The 19,500-nt window shown below is 42.1% G+C and overlaps 1 protein-coding gene across 1 annotated transcript in view; it reads left to right on the top strand.

Moving 5' to 3' along the window:
- The window catches only part of TXNRD1 (thioredoxin reductase 1), a 43,556-nt gene that overhangs the window by 16,785 nt on the left and 7,271 nt on the right, over positions 1-19,500 (top strand). The window contains 5 exon segments of the mRNA NM_214154.3: positions 350-426; positions 2,702-2,858; positions 10,047-10,154; positions 13,176-13,271; positions 16,603-16,737. Of these exon segments, the coding sequence (NP_999319.2) occupies positions 350-426; positions 2,702-2,858; positions 10,047-10,154; positions 13,176-13,271; positions 16,603-16,737 (573 nt within the window).

Genomic DNA, 19,500 nt, shown 5'->3' with positions numbered 1-19,500 from the left:
GCTAGAATTTCTCTGCCCCATGTTCTTTTATCTCCCCAGCCCACCACTCTAATAAAAGAATAACTTAATTCAGTCATAGGCTGTGCTGTCTTTGTCTCTAACTTGGCTAGATTTATTAAGGGATTGTTAGCTCCTTCTTTTGCTAAGAAATGGATAAGGATTTTTACAATATCATGTTTAGAAGATTTAATTTAAATGATTTTGATTTGTTTAAACTTTGCTTGATTTTATTAATAGAATATTTCTTTTCATGTCTGGAAAATGAATGAGATTGGCTTAATAAAGAGAAAAATACGATTAACTCATGCAAAGCTCTTTTTGTTAACAGTTACTATAAATAATTTTACAGGTATTGCTGGCAATAGGAAGAGATGCTTGCACAAGAAATATTGGCTTAGAAACTGTGGGGGTAGAGATAAACGAAAAGTAAGAAAAAGCTTTATTATTTCTTCTTAAATACTATTTCAGTTATTTATAAGATTGATTAACACTGGAGTTTTAGATTTGAAAGTTGGTTTTTACCATAGTTGGAGCACTCCCTTTTTAAGCTTAGAAAACTCTTCTTTCAGTGCCAATCACCATATTTCCTATTTTTTTGTTTTGTTTTGTTTTCTAAACGTTCACAATCTAAATGAGAGGTACACTGGCTTGGATTTTGTTTGTTTCTTTTTTTTTTTTTTTTTTTGGTCTTTTTAGGGCTGCATCACGGCATATGGACGTTCCCAGTTTAGGGGTCAGATCCGAGCTACAATTGCCAGCCTACACCACAGCCACAGCAACGTGGGATCCAAGCCTTGTCTGCAACTACATCATACCTCACAGCAACGCCAGATCCCCGACCCACTGAGTGGGGCCAGGGATCAAACCTGCCTCCTCATGGATACCAGTCGGATTCGTTTCTGCTGTGCCACAGAGGGAACACCACATTTTGTTTCTTTAATGTACGTGTGTAGAGAAAAAGGTTCAACTCCCCAGTTAATTGCTGGTATGTGCTTTGAAAGCTTTATTGATTATGTAGGTTTGCGGGTTTTTTTTTGGGGTTTTTTTTTTTAAGGGCTACACCTACGTCACATGGAGGTTCCCTGGCTAGCGGTTGAATCGGAGCAGTGGCCACTGGCCTACGCCACAGCCACAGCAACACGGGATCCAGGCCACGTCTGCGACCTACACCACAGCTCATGGCAGTGCCAGGTCGTTAACCCACTGAGCCAGGTCAGAGATGGAACCTGTGTCCTCGTGGTTATTAGATTCGTTTCTGCTGAGCCACGATGGGACTCCGAATATGTAGATTTGAACCACATTTTAGAATCATTGGAGTGGTCACTCCCTTTCTAGTGATAACTACAAGTATGAAAACTTTGATGTTTTAAAAGTTAAAATCCTACCCCACTACACTGGATAATTGAGACTCAGCTGTCTGCTTACGGGAGTAAGCATTTCCCAGTATCAGCTTCTTATATCCAGGTAAAAACAAACAAGTGCTTTGAAAGGATTGATGTCTTGGAAACTCAAAACACAGGCTTCCCCCGCCCCTGGGATTAACATTTATTCAAGGAGAAGAGATTTCTTAGTCTCAGTGGGAAGAATTTTGTTTTTTCTATTATTATTTTTCCCTTGCCTTGGAGAGGCAGGGGAGTCGAGGAGGTCTGGTAAGATTTAGCAGACCAGGGAGTTCCCATCATGGTGCAGCGGAAACGAATTTGACTAGTATCCATGAGGATGCAGGTTTTATCCTGGCCTGCTCAGTGGGTCGGGGTTCCAGCGCTGCTGTGGCTGTGACGTAGGCCGGCAGCTGTAGCTCTGATTTGACCCTTAGCCTGGGAACTTCCATGTACTGCAAGTGCCACCCTAAAAAGCAAAAAAAAAAAAGATTTAGCAGACCAGACATTCCACCATCTAAATAACCTACTAGCAATAAATAAATAAAATAAAATAAAATAAAATAAAATTGGAGTTTCTGTCATGGCTCAGCGGTAACAAACCTGACTAGTATCCATGAGGACTTGGGTTCCATCCCTGGCCTTGCTCAGTGGGTTAAGGATCTGGTGTTGCTGTGAGCTGTGGTGTAGGCTGGCAGCTGCAGCTCGGATTAGACCCCTAGCCTGAGAAGTTACATATGGCATGGGTGTGGCCCTAAAAAGACAAAATAAAAATACATAAATAAATAAATAACCAATTGGGGCCAAGATAGATTTTACGTAATATTAATAGCTGACATATACTCTTTACTAACTGGGGTCCATGGACTGTTGTGCTAAATGTTTTATACACATTCTTATTCAATCCTCACAACTCCTTAAGGTAGGTAATGGGATTCTTTTTCTTCTTACTAGTATTCCTATAATCATTGTTCCCAGTTCCAGGTGGGAAAATGAAGCTTAGAGATGTTCAGTAGCTCTCCCAAGATCACGGAAGTAGTAACTAACAGACCTGGTTATTACGATTTAGAATCCTCATTCATTCTTAACCACTACATTCTAGTTTTCCCATTCTAGGGTTTCTTAAAGTTTTCTTATTCTTTTGGTTTTCACATTAGCTGGAATTTCTATTCCTCTGAGTTTTGTTGTTGTTTTGGTAATACATTAGAACATTGCCCTTAGCTTGAGTCACAGTTTTGGGCTTCTTTGGGAGGAAAGGGGATTTTGTTCTCCTTACTTAATAGTGATAACTGATGATGATTTTAATGGAATGATTTTTACAGGACTGGAAAAATACCTGTGACGGATGAAGAGCAGACTAATGTGCCTTATGTCTATGCCATTGGTGATATATTGGAGGGGAAGCCAGAGCTCACCCCGGTAGCAATCCAGGCAGGAAGGTTGCTGGCACAGAGGCTGTATGGTGGCTCCACTGTCAAGGTGAGCGTTGTGACTGTCACCCATGAGGTACTATTTTCATAATACTCCCATTGTTCCTTGTAGAGTGGGTATAAAGTTTTTCAAGCCTTGAATAATTTATGATGACACCCTAGATGTGCTGTATTTAACTCTGTTCCAGACAAGACACAGTTAAGACACTGCACCTTTGAGATTATGGAAATCGTTCTTAGAATCGCACTAAGAATACAATGAGCTTGATGAGTCAAGTTTCAGCACAGTTATGTTCTATATACTCATAATAGTTGCATACATCAATTTCATTGTAACCAATTTGAATATAATTTTCTCAACCTCTTTATGGCTCCTGTCTAGGCTATGAAAGGATTTGGGGATCTAGATAATAATGTCAGTGTGTGGAGCTGCGTAAATCAATAATTATGCTTATTCCCCTGTCCTTTCCAAAGATAGGTCTTCTGCTCTTTGGAACATTGAATGTGTATATTAATATTTTAAAGTGATTTTAAAAATCAGTATGGAAATGAAACCCTTAGATGTGTTTCATGGAACTAGATGGCAAGAAAAGAATAAGTATGCTCTAATTAATTTTTTAAGACTTTTTTTTTTTTTTTTTTTTTTTTTGCTTTTTAGGGCCATATCTGTGGCATGTGGAAGTTCCCTGGGCTAGGGACTGAATTGGAGCTGCAGCCACTGGCCTACACCACAGCCACAATAACATAGGATCCAAGCCTTGTCTGTGACCTAAATCACAGCTCATGGCAACGTCGGATCCTAACCCCCTGAGTGAGGTCAGTGATGGAACCCACATCGTCATGGTTACTAGTCGGGTTCATTACTGCTGAGCCACAAGGGGAACTCCTTTTAAGACGTTTCAATTTTATTTATTTTTGTCTTTTTTAGGGCCATACCCATGGCATATGGAGGTTCTCGGGCTAGAGGTCAAATTGGAGCTATAGCTGCTGGCCTAAACCACAGCTCACGGCAACGCCAGATCCATAACCCACTGAGTGAGGTCCGGGATCAAACCTGCGTCCTCATGGATACTAGTCAGATTCGTTTATGCTGAGCCACGATGGGTACTCCCTTTTAAGACTTTTTAAAGACACGTTTTAGATTCATGGCAAAATTGAGAGAAAGGTATAGGGATCTCTCATATAGCCCCTGGTGCATTATCAACATTCCCTCCCTGATTATTTTTTGTAAAGGATTCTGGAAATAGTGATTGTAAAGAATTTAGTCACCACTCATTTTCCTTATCCGTACATCATCATGTCTGATTTGTTTTGCTTAGAGCAATGGAAACCTCAGAGACTATTACCAGTAAAATTGGTAGCATTTTGAATATACCTGGGGTTAATTTGGATTGTAGTATAATAAAATCTTAACATTTTGAGATGAACAGGATAGATGAACAGGACTGAGGTTAAAAAGGGGTTTTAGGAGTTCCTGTTGTGGCGCAGCAGAAATGAACCTGACTAGGATGCATGAGGACACAGGTTTGATCCCTGGCCTCGCTCAGTGGGGGTGGGCTAAGGATCCGGCGTTGCTGTGAGCTGTGGTGTAGGTTGCATTCGCTGATGTGGCTTGGATCCCTATTTGACCCCTAGCCCGGGAACCTCCATATGCTGTGGGTGTGGCCCTAAAAAGACCAAAAGGGGTGAGGGGTAGCCAATCCCAGGTTGTGTGATCATCCAGGGAGTAATAGTTGGTTCATATTGCTATTTGGAATAAATTTAACTACTTGTTTAAGTGAGTTATATCTAGTATTCATTGTTGGAGTTGTCAAGGATATGGTGAGCCAAGAAGGATATTCATACACATAGCTCGAGGTGCTTTAACTTGTTCTTGACCTTGTATCTTTGTGATTTCCTAAAATGTAAAGATTTTAAGATTTTTTTCATACCAACAATAACCAAAGAGCAAATATGCAAAAATTATTGGAGCACAAAAATTTTTCTAGGACAAAATCCTTTTTAAAATATATAATGGGAGGTCCCATTGTGTCTCAGTGGAAACAAATCTGGCTAGTATCCATGAGAGCACAGGTTTGATCCCCTGGCCTCGCTCAGTGGGTTAAGGATCCGGTGTTGCTGTGAGTTTGTGGTATAGACCAGCAGCTACAACACCGATTTGACCCCTAGCCTGGGAACCTCCTTATGCATGGGTATGGCCGTAGACAAACAAAAAAACCCACTAATGAATCTTTCCACCTACTTCAGCCGTTTCTTCCATATGGGCATAGTATTATATTTGAGCATCTACCAATTAAAGCAGATTCTTTCTTAAAGTGCCTTAAGCCTTTACCAGAATCAGAATTTAATGTAATTTGAAAGTAAAGGATTCTTCTTTCGTTCGTTTTTCTTTTTTTCCCTATTTTGAAAAAGTATAATTATGTCAAGTGCTTTACCGAACAGGAAAACAAACAGGTGCCACTAAAGTCCCTGAGTTTGAAAGCTCACCAGTCTGTCCTTCAAACAAAGCTGAAATGCCAGTAGTTACCTGGGTTAATTGTATTTGCGAAATTACGCAAGTTTTTTTTTTTTTTTTTTTTTTTAAAATAACTGTGTAATCCCTTTCATTTTGCCCAGCGTGTATTAATGAGAACATTCACACATACCTGAGAATGTCAGAGGATCTATTTTTGCCTTTCTTGCCTCTAAAGGAGCAGGTCTCTGTTGAAAAATTCAGCTTACCATAAAATCTGCCTAAATTAAATCTGTTATAGGATTTTAGAACCCAAATTGCATTATGGGTGTTTGTGCCTTCCTCCAAAGTTTATAACAAGTATTCATGGCTTCACCAGAGTATTTGGAGAAAAGGGGACAAAGAGCAGCTGTGTTTGACATGCCTGGCACTGTGCTAAGTGCTGTATATGCACACATCTCATTCCACCTTTGGGCAGCTGTAGAGATTGATGACATGTTATTGGAAATTGGGTAACTGGAGGCAGCCAAGGCATAAATCCAGTCCACATCTGATTGCAGGTACTGCTGCCTTAATCATGAGAGTGTATTACCTAAGAGATAAGGAAGACTTGGGAAGTGTGGGTCGTAAAAGAAGAGGTAACGAGAATAGAATAGATGTCTCAAGACTTTCAAGAATCTATCACCAACTCAGAGGGGCAAGCACCTCTGTAACTTAGGATTTTACTAAATAAAATGAAGTGGAAATGTATTGGAGACATTTAAATCAGTCTTTTTAACAGTAATGATTAAAGTCATTTCCAAAGCTGCTAGAAATATTTGCCACTAAGTATTCCATTGTTTGGAGAACATAACTGAAGGAATGAAAAAAAAAAATGTTTTCATCATTTTAAAACAGAAAACAGACCATGAAGCTGTATCAGCCTGTAGATGATGGGCATTCCACACTAAGCTCTTTAAAAAGCCATGTGACAGGGCCCACACACCAGCTTTAAAGCACGGTGTGATGGGCACTCCAGCCGTCACCTCCAAGGACCAGCAGTCAGCTCTTGGATCTTTTGAGAATTGCTCTCAAACATTTGAAACACTTTTATTTTCACAAATAACAGATGTTAGCATCTTTATTCTTACTTAAAGTAATGCTTTGTAAGTTAACTCCATTTTTTTTACAGTAAGTATAAAAGTATTTTATGTGGAAACTATAAGAAGCCACAGTACGCACGTATCTGCAACTTGAAAATGAATTATATTCTAAAAGATTAAGTTGATTGTTGTGAAAACTGCAGTGTTCTATCCAAATAAAAATATTAAAAACAAGGATTACACTTCTCAGGCTAGGCCACAGTAATCCTTTGAAGCCAATTTGAAACTGAGTTTTGGGACCAAGAAGAAAAAATGTCTTTTATGTGGATCCTGATTTCCATCTGATGCACCATTTTCTGCCAAAAGAACTTCCTTTAACAGTTGGATAATGCCTGTCTGCTCAAGATAGATTCTTTGGCCTTTTTTGGGGGGGAGATGTGTGGGCACAGCTGCAGCATATGAAAGTTCCCAGGCTAGGGGTCAGATCAGAGCTATAGCTTCTGGCCTACGCCATGACCATGGCAGATCTGAGCTGCATCTGCAACCTACACCACAGCTCGCAGCAGTGCCAGAGCCTTAACCCACCGAGCAAGGCCAGGGATCAAACCCAAATCCCTGCATCCTCATAGATACCAGTTGGATTTGTAACCTGCTGGGCAACATTGGCAACGCCAGCTTTTTTTTTTTTAACTTTATTTGCCTTCACTTTTTGGAAGATATTTCTCTGAATATAGAGTTCTAGATTTACTGTATTTATTTACATATTTTAATTATTTGCCCATTGTCTTCTGGTTACATAGCTTCTAAAGAGAATACACCATCATTTTTATCTCTGTTCCCCTTAAGACTTTATTTTTCTCAGTTTTTTAAGCAGCTTGATTATTGCATGCCTTGGCGTGCTTTTCTTTATTTTATGTTTTGCTTTTTAGGGCTGCATCTGCGGCATATGGAGATTCCCAGGCTAGGGGGTCTAATCAGAGTTACAGCTGCCAGCCTATGCCACAGCCACAGCAATGCCAGATCCGAGCCTCTTCTGTGACCTACACCACAGCTCACGGCAACTCTGGATCCTTAACCCACTGAGCGAGGCCAGGGATCAAACCCAAAACTTCATAGTTCCTAGTTGGATTTGTTTCCACTGCGCCTCAACAGGAACTCCCTTTGTAATTATTCTGCTTGTGGTGTGTCGAGATTTGGGGATTATCTGTTTATAGTTTCATCAAATTTGGAAATTTTTTTAGCCATTCCAATTTTTCTGTTTTCCCCCTCAGCCTCCAGTGAGTGAATTTGTTGGTTCACTTGATGTTTATCCCATGGATCTCTGATGCTCTGTTCATGTTTTCCCTCCCTGTTCCGGTCTTTCATTTTCTTAAAGAGCCTGTTCTGATGTTTTCAAGTCCACTGATCTTTTCTTGTGCCCTGTAAACCCTTCCCCCCCACCCCCCTTTTTTTTGGCTGTCCCAGGGCGTTTGGAGTTCCAGGGCCAGAGGTCAAACCCATGCCCAAGCTGCTCTAGTGACAGCACCAAATCCTTAACCCGCTGTGCCACAAGAGACCTTTTATGAGTTTATTTATTTAAAACATATTTTCCTTTTCTCTCCTAAGCAGGTCCATGCTTTTCTCTACCATCCTGATTCTGTAGAACATATTTACAATAGCTCTTTTGCTCTCCTCTGGTAATCCCATCATCACTTTTGTAGTGTCTGTCTCTATGGATTTTTCCCCTTGGTATTGATTCATGTTTTCTTGTACTTTTGCATGCCTTGTAATTTTGGATGCAAGCTTTGCATTTTACACACTGTTGGGTGCTGAGTTTTATTGTGCTGAATTTCTTTAAACATTGTTGGACTTTGTTCTGGCAGTCTGTTAAGTTCCGTGGGATTGATTTTTATCCCTGGTGTAGCTTGCTTTTAAGCTTTTTTAGGGTGCGTCAACAGCAACCTTTCATCTAGGCCTAATTTAGTTCCACTACTAAATTGATACCCTTCCGAGGACTCTGCCCCCCTCCTCTTACTGTGAACTCTTTCTCAATTCTGGCTTGTGGGAACAGGAACTTTTTCTTTCTTTCTTTCTTTCTTCTTTTTTTTTTTTTTTTTTTTTTTTTTTTTTTTTTTTTGTCTTTTTGCCTTTTCTAGGGCCACTTCCGGCAGTGTATGGAGGTTCCCAGGCTAGGGGTCCAGTCAGAGCTGTAGCCGCCGGCCTACGCCAGACCCACAGGAACGCAGGATCCGAGCTGTCTGCAACCTACACCACAGCTCACAGCAACACCGGATCCTTAACCCACTGAGCAAGGGCAGGGATCGAACCTGCAACCTCATGGTTCCTAGTCGGATTCGTTAACCACTGTGCCACGACGGGAACTCCAGGAGCTATTTCTAGAGCTGTAAGAGCTCTGGTCGCACTGCTTTCCAGTGGTTCTTTGCTCACCCTTGAGTACCGTCCTCTGACATTGATTGACAGAATGATAGCCCGCCCACATCTCAGGAGTTTTTTGTGCAGCTCCACCCACTTGTGTTTCGACCCTCCAGCCTCTGGCCCCCTTGGCTTCTCTGAACTGGGATCTCGGTCTCCATGTCTCAGCAAGTCAACTGCCCTCTGTTGGCTCCCCTTGCACCGAGCCCTAGAAGCTGCTCTTGGCAATAAATTTGCACAGTCTCGGGGCTCGCCTCATTGTCCTTCACTGCCTTCTGGCCAGTGTCTGGAGAGTGTTTGTCTGGTGTTTTGGTTGTTTCAAGCAAGAGGTAAACTTGGCCCATTATGGCTATAAACGGTAGTCTGCCTTTACTTTTGAATCGGCATTCCCAGGGTTTGTGAAAAGACTACATATACTATTTGTAGAGGAAGGCTCACTTTAAAGATTTCACCTTCCCATTTTCGAGAGCAAGAGTCGAATCCCTCATATCTTAAGTGCAGAATGGCTTACCTCTGTGTCCACATGTGACTGGATAGGTTTTTGCCAAATAGCATTTACAAACATACTTGGTATTTGCATAATTACATTTTTTTTTACAATTCACAGCAGCATATTTAAGGCTCTGAGAAATCTGATAGTTGAGAAACCTGTTTATTTGCCTCATACAGCATTTTACAAACTTGTTTGACCTCAGAACTCTTTTGTCATCTATGCCTATTAACAAAAAATATGCTTTGGAAATACCGTCATTAACTTTTTTATTTCTGTAGTCTTCATTACCATTTTAATGGCTGCGTAAGATTGCATTGAGAGTACACAGAGAACCACTTCCTTATTTGCATTATAAAGCCACTCCTGTATTGTCACTGTTGATGAGAACTGCAGCATTGCCCAATGAATGTGTGTAGCTTTTTCTACATACTAAATTACTATTGTAGATTTCTAAAAGTGGGGTTATTGGGCCAAGAGGTTTTTATGGCTCTTAGTACGTATTAGCTAGTTGAATTTCCAGAGGAGACTTTGAGCAGTGGGTGCACTGGTATTGGTTTCCACTGCTTGATTAAGAGGGAGAAAGTATGTCCTTGTTGGCATCAGTTGGTGGAGAGGCCCCTTGGATCACTGACTCGTAACGAGTCTTGACAGACTTGGCTGAACTGTTACCACATCAGTTAATGGTTCTCAGTATAATAGGTTTTTATGAGTCTACTTGGCTAATTCTGCACCTTTTTGAAGTACATACCTTTTTAAGTTATAATTTCTAATATCATAACTCTCCTCCCTTTGAAACAGTGTGACTATGAAAACGTTCCAACGACCGTTTTTACTCCTTTGGAATATGGTGCTTGTGGTCTTTCCGAAGAGAAGGCTGTGGAGAAATTTGGGGAAGAAAATATTGAGGTAAGTTCTACTCTTTACACTTCCTCCCTCCCCAGATTTAAAGTAATTTTGACCATACAGAGAAGTTGAAAAAACAGCACAAAGAACTTGGATATACCCATTTTCCAGAGTCATGTATTATTAACATTTGGCCCATTTGTTTTATATTTTATGTATTCTCTTTCGCAGTCTCTGTGCATCTGTATTTCTTTCTCCTAAGCCATTTGAGAGTGGGTTGAATGTCCCTTTACTCTTACATACATCCGTGTGCATTTCCCAGGAAATGCTTTTGGAGTGCCAGTTGTGGCACAACAGGATCAGCAGCGTCTCTGGAGCGCTGGGATGCAGCTTCAATACCCTGCCTGGCACAGTGGATTAAGAATCCGGTGTTGCTGCAGCTGCGGAATAGGTCACAACTGCGGCTCAGATCTGATCCCTGGCCCAGGAACTCCACGTACAGTGGAGCAGCCAAATCAATAAATAAAAGTTTAACTTCAAAAAAAAAAAGGACACTTTCCTGTATAAATGATCACAGTGAAGTTACTGCTTTTAGACAATTTAATGTTAATACAATATTTTTATCTGACCTACATTCCATTTTTCAGTTTTGTCAGTTGATACAGTAATATTTAGTTCCACTTTTTAAAACCACTTTTACTGGTTTGTTTTTATTATTAATGTGATAAATACAGGAAAATACAAAGAAGAAAACTAAAGAGTAGCTACTAGTAGTGTTTTTTCCTACCATTACCCTCTAATTTATAATAATGGTCACTCACCTTTTATCCTGTAGTCAAGGAAAGTACACATGAAACTAATTTTATATACACAAAACAGTGCTACCCAAAGGGTCTGCTGTTTTAAATCATTTGGGAAAAAAGTTTATAGGAAAACCTTCTAAAGATCAGATTTTTGAATCAGTAATTTTGTAATATAAAAGTCTTCTAATCTTTATTATATGCTTTAGTAGCATATAATGTCAATCTATTAATAATACATTAACTTTTTTTCTGATTTGGAAAATTGTATATCCTCATAGGAAATTTGAAAAATTAGAAAAATATTAAAAGAGGGAAATTTTTTTTTCCTTTTTACGGCCGTACCTGCAGCATATGGAAGTTCCCAGGCTAGGGGTCAAATCGGAGCTGCAGCTGAGGCCTACACCGCAGCCACAACAACACTGGATCTGAGCCACAGCTAGGACCTATGCTGCAGCTTGCAGCAATGCTGGATCCTTAACCCACTGAGCGAGGCCAGGGATCTAATCTGCATCCTCTCATGAGAAGATATCTGCTGTTAATATTTTTGCATATCCTAGCTCTATAGGTATTTATATATTACATTTTTATATGTATATGTAATTTTGTGTAGGTACATATAAAGTTTTTTAAAGTGTGATTAAGATATGTGCAGTTTTCTATGCTACTTTACAATTAATGTTAAGTCACAAGTATCTCCTAAAAACACCATTTTAAAAAATGACTTGTGCACAATTTCTTTTTAGGGGTGCTGTATGGTAATTTGTTAAGCCATTCTTTTATTAGATTATTTACAGGTTTTCACTGTTACAAATGGAATGAAGAACATTTATTATTCGTCATCTCTTCATTTTCTGAGGGTAGAATGCTATCAAGAGGTATTTAAGTAGTTGCTGCTGTGGCACACTGGGTTAGGAACCCAACTGCAGTAGCTCCATTTGCTGTGGAGGCTGGGTTCAATCCTTGGCCTTGGTACAGTTGCACAGCTGTGGTGTAGGTTGCAGTTGCAACTTGGATTCAATCCCTGGCCCGAGAACTTCTATATGCCATGGATGCGGCCATTAAAAAAAAAGAGAGATTTAAATGTTAAGGTTCTTAATATATATATATAGTTCATAGTTCGTTGGCTTTTGTTTTATTAGAATTTGCGTTTTCATTATAAAAGCAATATATTTGAGTTGAAGGAATCTTGAAAAATTCAAGGGAAACAGGAAGCAATTACTCATAGGCTTGTGTTTGTAACACAGCAAGTGTTAGCCGGTCAGGGTAATTTCTTTAATCATTTTTTCCCTGTGTAATTGTGATACTATACACAATTTGGTGACTCGTGTTTTTTAAAAAATTCATGGCACATTACAAGATAAAAGAATGTTGTACAATGTCTACATAATCACTGTGTTTTTCAAAGTCCTACCAATCATGTATGCTTTGAATTGAGGCTAGCAGTTGGAGGAGGAAAAGCAATCCCCTTAGTCATCCAGGGCTTAAGTTTATGAAATGTCAATAAAGATATCTGTCCTCTTACCTACCATCTTCCCTCTCTCCTTCGGTACTTTTGGTGAATAATTTCAAAGAGGAAATGTCTTTGGAAGTTTAAGCAAGAGAACTAGATAATTGCTGTAATTGTTCCTGGCACCTTACTTGTTTTTTGCCCAAAGTTGTCGTTCCTCTGCAGTAATAAGACAGTGTCAGGTTTTGGTGAGGTTTTGTTTTTTTGTTTTAATGCAAGACAGCAAGTAATTGCATGGCTTCTTTCTCTCATTTGCTTTTTTTTTTTTTTTTTTTTTGTCTTTTTTGTTTTTTTGAGGGCCGCACCTGTGGCATATGGAGGGTCCCAGGCTAGGGGTCGAATCGAAGCTGCAGCTGCCACAGCCACAGCAACGCCAGATCCGAGCTGAGTCTTCCACCTACACCACAGCTCACGGCAACACTGGATCCTTAACCCACTGAGCGAGGCCAGGGATCAAACCCACAACCTCATGGTTCCTAGTTGGATTCGTTTCCACTGTGCCACAATGGAAACTCCCTCATTTGCTTTTTGTTGTTACGTAAGGGTTCCTCTTTGGAGGCTGAGATGTAATTAAGGGATGAGCTGATAGTGAAAAGGCTTGTCAGCTATGAGTTTAAAGTTATTTAGCTTCTGACCAAATTCTTCTAGACTTCATGAATTTCATTGTTTAACGAAAGTCTGGTTATTGAAGAGCCTTCACCGTCTTCATACCACAACTAGCATTTGACAGATACACTTCTAAAATGATGAGTCTAAATTGTGCTTCTGTTTTAGATTTACCATAGTTACTTTTGGCCGTTGGAATGGACGATTCCATCAAGAGATAACAACAAATGTTATGCAAAAATAGTCTGCAATATCAAAGACAATGTAAGTGCGATTTTCATTTAATCCTTTCTACTGATGTCACTTTGTTTTCATGGTGTTTTCACTTTGATCACATGGTACACACATTGCATTCCTTTAGTATTTCACCAGTGGGTCTCCCCAGCTGTGTGGATGTTACCTCAGGGCAAGGACCATGGTGATGCTGCTTGATCTCCCCTCTGCAATAGACACAGAGGACAGACAGTCAGAACACACTGAGGGGGAGATGCCTGGGGGCCTAAGTGGTTAAGGACCCCGCTGTGGCGTGTGTACGATCCCTGGCCTGGGAACTTCCACATGTCATGGGTGTGGCCGGAAAAAAAAAAAAAAAAAGAATACACGAGGGAAGGAACCAGAGGACAAGTTGAAAATGGGTTGCGTCTGTTAAAGGGCATCAGTGTGGCCATCGATTATCTCAAAATAATGGGAAAACAACAAAGAGTCGGAGTGACCCAACTTTGTATCCTAAGCATCTGGAATTAGTGAGAAAGCTGTCACGGGAAGTGCCCTTAGCTGGCTTCTGATTGAAGACTTCATTGCTTGCTGCTTCATGTAACAACTGGTGATGAAGACCGAGGGGCAAACTTGACCTCCCAGGGTGTACCTCCCAAATGATTGAATAAATCACTGGTCTTCAAAGTTTTTTGACTGCTCCCCCTATTTTCTGTTGTAACCTAGAGCAAGTATTTGTCCCTACATACTCTGTAAGTGTGCGAGTGTGTAAATCCTTCTGTGTGTGTGTGTGTGCGAGAGAGAGAACTCTTAGGATTTACTGTTAACAGCTTTCATGTGTAACATACAGCAGTGCTAATGGCATTGACCATGTTGTGTGTCATATCCTTAGTCCTTACTTAGCACGGGACGTTTGTACCTTTTGACGGCCTTCATCTGATCTCCCCACCCCCGCCCCACCTCTGCTAACCACACATCTGATCTCTTTTTCTATGAGTTTGTTTTTTAAGTATAGTTGAGCTTACAACACTGTGTTGGTTAGTTCCTAGTGTATAACATTGTGATTTGAGGGTGTTCCTGCTGTGGCACAGCGGGTTAAGTATCTGATGTTGTCTCTGTGCAACACGGGTTCAATCCCTGGCCCAGCACAGTGGGTTAAGGATCCCATGCGGCTGTGGCTCTGGCATAGGCCAGCAGCTGCAGCTCCAGTTCAACCCCTAACCTGGGAACTTCCATGTGCCACAGATGTGACCCTAAAAAAAAAAAAAAAAAAACAACCCCCCCCCCCCGAGACCTTAAACATGATGATACTGTTGTCAGTTATTTCCATAAACAAATATCGTATTAGAAGAGACGAATACTTGTCCTTGGTCTTTGTCATGAGTGATCTCGTATGAAATCCTGCTTCTAGAACTTGATGATCCTTGGGGCATGCTCTGTTCATTTCGAGTCAGTCACTTGACAGTGTGTAAACGTACTTGGCTTTTTCCTTTTTTCCTTTGGCTGCACCTGTAGCCTGCAGAAGTTCCTAGGTCAGGAATCAAACCTGCGCCAAGGCAGTGACAACACCAGGTCCTTAACCTCCTGAACCACCAGGAAACTCCTAAATGTGCTTGGTTTTAAATAGTGCTTACTTGCTAGGCTTTTATTCTTCTTGCAGGCTATTCTTTTTTATATTCTGTAAATATTTAAAATTTACAGAAAGGGATAGGGAAAGTACCTGCCACCCAAACTCAATGAATGTTAACATTTTCCTGTATTTGCTTCAGAGCTTTTCTCTTGTAGGAGATTGACCATCACAGGGGCAGCTTGTAATAGCCTATATTTATCAAGCACTTACTGTGTGCTGGGCACTACTCAGTGGTCTACATGTACTAACTTATTTAATCCCTACACAGCCCTATGAGGTATGTGCTGTTGTTACCCCGTTTTATAGATGAGGAAACTGAAGCATGGAAGTTAAATAATTGTGCCAGGGTACTTGCTAGTTAATGGCAGAGCCTGAATTCCATCCCGGGCAATGTGAAATCCATGCTGTTAACCACTCACCTGTGCCTGTGGGGTCTTTACCGTATTCCTTCTTGATCCCTCACCCCGAACTCCTTCCCTACCCCAGAGGCAGCACTGTCTTGAAGCTGGACTGTCTCACCAGCTCATATTTTTATGTTTGCTGCTTATTACGTACCAGAAACACCATACATTGTGGTATAAAGAAGAGTGGTGTCCTCACCTGAATAGAAGCCTGCACCTTGGTATTTTTGAGTCTCGTTTTTTGAGATCTAACCATATTATTGCATGTAAATCTCTGTTCTAAGTGTGAGTATATGTTGTGCTTTATTTATCCATGTACTTGACCACTGAATGTGAGGATGAATAGTGTCTGTGTCCAACATGGAATGTATTACATTCCGAATCCCTTTCCTGTTGTTTCCAGGGAGCCGGTGAACCTTAGCCAAGGCTCTGCCCCTCGCAGCCTGAGCTGCCTCAGCTGCTATGAGAGGACAGTGCTGGATGGTCTAGCTCAGAGTTGGCTCTGAAAGTCTGGACAGTAGAATGCATCCAATTTCCCTGCTGTTGGCAGAGGTAGCCTCAGCTTGGGATTTAGAATTTATCCACAATAATTCCCATACAGGTGTTTCAGGGTTGCCAAGTATTTTTCTCTTGTTTTCAAAAATGTTTTCGCATTGGAAGGATCTTAGGTCTGTCCTATGTAACCCCCAAATCTTAGTTTAAATGGTTTTCTTTCTTTCTTTTTTCTTTCTTTTTTTTTTTTTTTTTTTTCTTTTTTGGGCCATACCCGCAGCATATGGAAGTTCCCAGGCCAGGAATCAAATCTGAGTCTCAGCTGTGACCTATGCCAACAGCTGCAGCAACGCCAGAGCCTTAATGCACTGCACTGGGCCAGGGATTGAACCAGCCCCTACAGAGAGACAAGCTGGATCATTAATCCACTGCACCACAGTGGGAACTCTACTTTAAATGATCTTTTTATTTGAATGACTCTTTGTAAATGTATCAGCTACCATAGGTAGTTTATCTGGAGCTCTGAGACAACCAGATGGAGGAGATGAGGGCACCATGGCTATTTGAAAACATTGTCTAGTGCAGTTTGGTACTTGCCGGGTGGCACGCATTTCTGCTTTTCACGTTCTTCCTCATCACTTGTGGAGGGTTCCTGTCTCTTCCTTCTTGCTTGACGCGACCACACACTCCGCATTGGCCGAGGTTGGAGTATCTTCAGCCTCTAAACAGCTGTTAGCAGCGAACATTCGTGTAGGTCTTTGGCCATTTCTGAATGGGGTTTTACATTAGAATGGGAAAGTATTCCAGGCTGTTAAGGGGGGAAAAATCCATGTAATTGTATTACTTTTTTATGTCTTAGGAGCGTGTTGTGGGCTTCCACATACTGGGTCCCAATGCTGGAGAGGTTACCCAGGGCTTCGCAGCGGCGCTCAAGTGCGGACTGACCAAGGACCAGCTGGACAGCACCATCGGGATCCACCCCGTCTGTGCAGAGGTGGGTCACCTACCCTTAATGGGTCAGCATCCCCTGACTCACGGGGCAAATCTGGGGCTCTGTAGCTAGTGCTCTTCCTGCTGTTCCTGAGCTGCTTTCACCTCCTTACAGTTTGTTAGTGATCGAAAGTGCCTCAAAAGAAGGCCTTGTCTCCAGAAACGACTTTTCCTCTTTCACACATTTCTCGTTCCCGGTAACTGGGTAATACTGTCCTGCTCTGACGTGGTAAACATGATGAGAGTGATTTAGAGAGAGGTACCCTACATCTTTTTTTTTTTTTTTAAGTTACTTTATTTTTTAACTAAATCTTTTATGTATTGTGTCTCCTAAACTGTGTTCACGGCAGTCCGTTAATAGTACCATTCATACCCGGAAAGAGTGTCAGTCCTAGTTTTCCCAGAGCCACCTGGAGTTTAGATGAGGTTGTCTGCCTCTTGGGCTTTTGTCGTCAACTAAGGAGGTTTGAAGGTGAGGCTTGTGAAGGAGCAGGCCCATGGCGGTGGATCTGGAACTTGACCGTGGCGGGCCTCCGAGGCCCGAGGTTCCTCATGCCTCATGCAAGAGCTGGATATCGTGATGCCGCGAAAGAGGGCTCGTAAACCAGAAACGTGTCTATGCGGGCGAGCTGGCAGGTTCGCAGAGGTGTCTCATAACGAGGCTTAGGTGTGGAGCTGAGGATTGCAGCCCTGGCAGAAGTTCTCATTCCCTCTTGCTTTGCCTTTTCCCTGGTTAGGAATAGTGTTCTTCTCTGTTCCGAGAGGCGTCTGTTTAGTGACGAGGACGTTATTCACAGGAAACTGTTGTTTGGAGTTTTTTGAAAACTATTGTTTTTGTGAAGTAAAAGTAAGTTTTTAAAATTGTAACATAAAAGTTGAAAAGAGACTAGATTTTAAAAGCTCTTAAAGGACATGCCGTGTATCTTTTATTCAGTGTAATGGCTCAGAATGTTTAGGGAAGGAATCGATTAACTTCATTTTTTTTCAAAAACACTCCATGTGTTAGTTGCCTAGTGCTGATGTAACGAAGTACCACAAACTGGGCATTTTAAAACAGCAGAAATTTATTCTTTCGGAGTTTTGGAGGCTAGAGTCTGAAACCAGGGTATCGGCAGGGCTTTGCTCCCTGAGAGGCTGCAGAGAAGATGCCTTCCTTGTTGCTCCAGCTCCAGGGTTGCTGGCAGGTCTTGACGTTTCTGGGCGTGTAGAGGCTTCACGCCAGTCTCTGCCTCCAGCCTAGTAAGCATTACCTCCTGTGTGCCTGTGTCCACATTTCCCTCCTATTGTGAGGACATCCGACATTGGACTAGGGCTCACGCTGGTCCACCATGACTTCATTTAAACTTGGTTACACCTGCAGAGACCCTCTTTCCAAATAAGGTCACGTTCCCAGGTACCAGGGCTTAGGACTCAAACATGACTTTCTGGGGGGCTTAATTCAGTCCATAGCATTGAGTTTATTTAAAGGTCTAAGATAGTTGCAAACAACAATAGTCATCTCTGACACAGACAGAAACATAACTTCCCAACTTGCTTATGGGAGTGTCTGATTTTTTTTTTTTCTGTCTGAATTCAATTCTCAATGGGCTGGTTAAAGACTTGTGCCTGACTCCTGCCAGCTCCATTGGTTGTGTTGTGTGGTGTGCTGTTGTGACCTAGCAGCAGCAAGCGTGGCAGCATCTGGCAGGATGACTGTCAACTGAGCAGAGAGATGTGATACAGAGAACAGGTATCCTCCTGAAGCCCAGGGCTGCAGGGATGTCAGCCAAAGGCCTGTTCCCCGCGGTACACCTGGCCCAGTGGGAACCCCGTTTGGGGGAGCCATGCCCCAGGCATGTGGAAGTTCCAGGCCAGGGGTCAGACCTGCATCATAGCAGCAACCCAAGCTGCTGCAGTGACAACGGCAGATCCTAAACCCACTGCACCACAGGAGAACTCCAGATGGAAACCCTTTTTAAGTATTTGCCACTGTGCATCTCCATTTGTTGGCTTTCTTACCACTTTGAAGTTCAGGGCTGAATGTTTCACTCCTTTGATAGGGCTTTTTTCTTTTTATGTTTTTCCAATCTGGTGGTTGATTAATGGATTAAAATTTGGAATGCTCTTTTCTTACTCTGAGCACATTTATTGTGCAGCTGTGTGCCCAGCAGGGATTTAAGACACATTGAAGATGGGATTCAGAGCCGGGAGGCAGGTGAGGGGCATGCCAGTTACAGTTCGGTGTGAGGAGTCCTCAGGTCAGGGCAGCTACAGGGCGGTGTGCAGCAGGGATCTTGGTGCAGGGTGGTGGGGGCTGGGAAGAATGCGTTGGTGTGAGCCAGTCAGAGGGATCCCCAAGTAGAAGAACTCTGTGGGAGAGATCATGGCTCATGCAGGGACCTGAAAGGCCTCAATACTGCTGTAGCTTGGAGAGGCAGGTATGTGGGAAAGTCATAGCCTTGAAAACCAAGGTGGGCTGTTGTGACTTCATGCCGGGCACACTGCGATTCTGCTGAGAGGTTTAAAGACAGGCGACGTGATCAGATACACTATTGAGAGAAATCCCTCGGGCTGCGCCGTGGAGCATGGGCCCAAGGACGCCCAAGGTGGTGGTGGCCTGAACTGCAGTCGTGGTGGTGGGTGGCAGAAGACAGGCCGTATCTGAGAGGGAAGAGGAGACGGAGTCGATAGTGTTTGCCCATTGTTTGGAAACAGGGAGAACTGAGAGTGGTTCGTGTTTGAGGCTTGAAGCAAGACGCAGTTGGAGCAAGAGCAGGTTCCTAGGAAC

The sequence above is a fragment of the Sus scrofa genome, chromosome 5, assembly GCF_000003025.6.
Source record: "Sus scrofa isolate TJ Tabasco breed Duroc chromosome 5, Sscrofa11.1, whole genome shotgun sequence".
In the NCBI taxonomy this organism is placed as follows: Eukaryota; Metazoa; Chordata; class Mammalia; order Artiodactyla; family Suidae; genus Sus; species Sus scrofa.
Note: the sequence above shows the minus strand (reverse complement) of the source record. Positions and strands in the feature narration are given on the sequence as shown.